This window comes from Trypanosoma grayi (genome assembly GCF_000691245.1).
Source record: "Trypanosoma grayi strain ANR4 Tgr_249_V1, whole genome shotgun sequence".
NCBI classification, from domain to species: Eukaryota; Euglenozoa; class Kinetoplastea; order Trypanosomatida; family Trypanosomatidae; genus Trypanosoma; species Trypanosoma grayi.
Genome location: NW_008825868.1, coordinates 1 through 502, shown reverse-complemented (window position 1 = coordinate 502; position 502 = coordinate 1). Strand labels below are relative to the sequence as shown.

The window sequence follows — 502 nt, the reverse complement described above, 5'->3', positions numbered from 1 at the left end:
AAAGATCCCTGTCTCCTAAAGCAGTTCCCCGCGAGCACTGTTCCCCTCACGCCTTTCACCAAATTGCATACTGTATGCGTTTTCTCTGCACTCTATGGTGAAGGGGATAGGCAACAGCATACGGCAGGGGTGCGAAGCTCTGTTCGCAGTGCGCGTCACACTCGCGGTGGCGGCCCGCTTGGGCGCACGACGCTCAGGCCGACGGGGACCCGTGGGTGGGGTGGCGATGAGGATGTGTTGAATCTGCCGGTGGCGGTTGCTGTTGCAGTGTGCGGCGGCACTCCGTGGTGCGATGGCCGGCGTATGGTGACCTTGGGAGGGGGGTGGGATGAGGGCTGCTGCGCTGCTGTCTTCCTTGTGGCTCCGTTGCGTTTACTTTGCTACCAGAGCGCGTCTTTGGCCGCACCGGTGACTGACGGGTGATCCGTGGTGCCAATGAGCGCATGTGGGGGCTCGGTGAGTGCGTGTGCGGGGTCCGGCTCCGCGGTGATGTGGAAGCGAG

The 502-nt window shown here is 62.9% G+C and overlaps 1 protein-coding gene across 1 annotated transcript; it reads left to right on the top strand.

The window, feature by feature from the left end:
- DQ04_02491000 (hypothetical protein) lies at positions 1–423 on the top strand (the record flags this gene model as incomplete). Its single annotated transcript, XM_009311930.1, has 1 exon — positions 1–423. A coding segment is annotated over one exon (423 nt), but the record flags the coding sequence as incomplete, so codon positions are not given.
- Between the last annotated feature and the right edge of the window lie 79 nt (positions 424–502).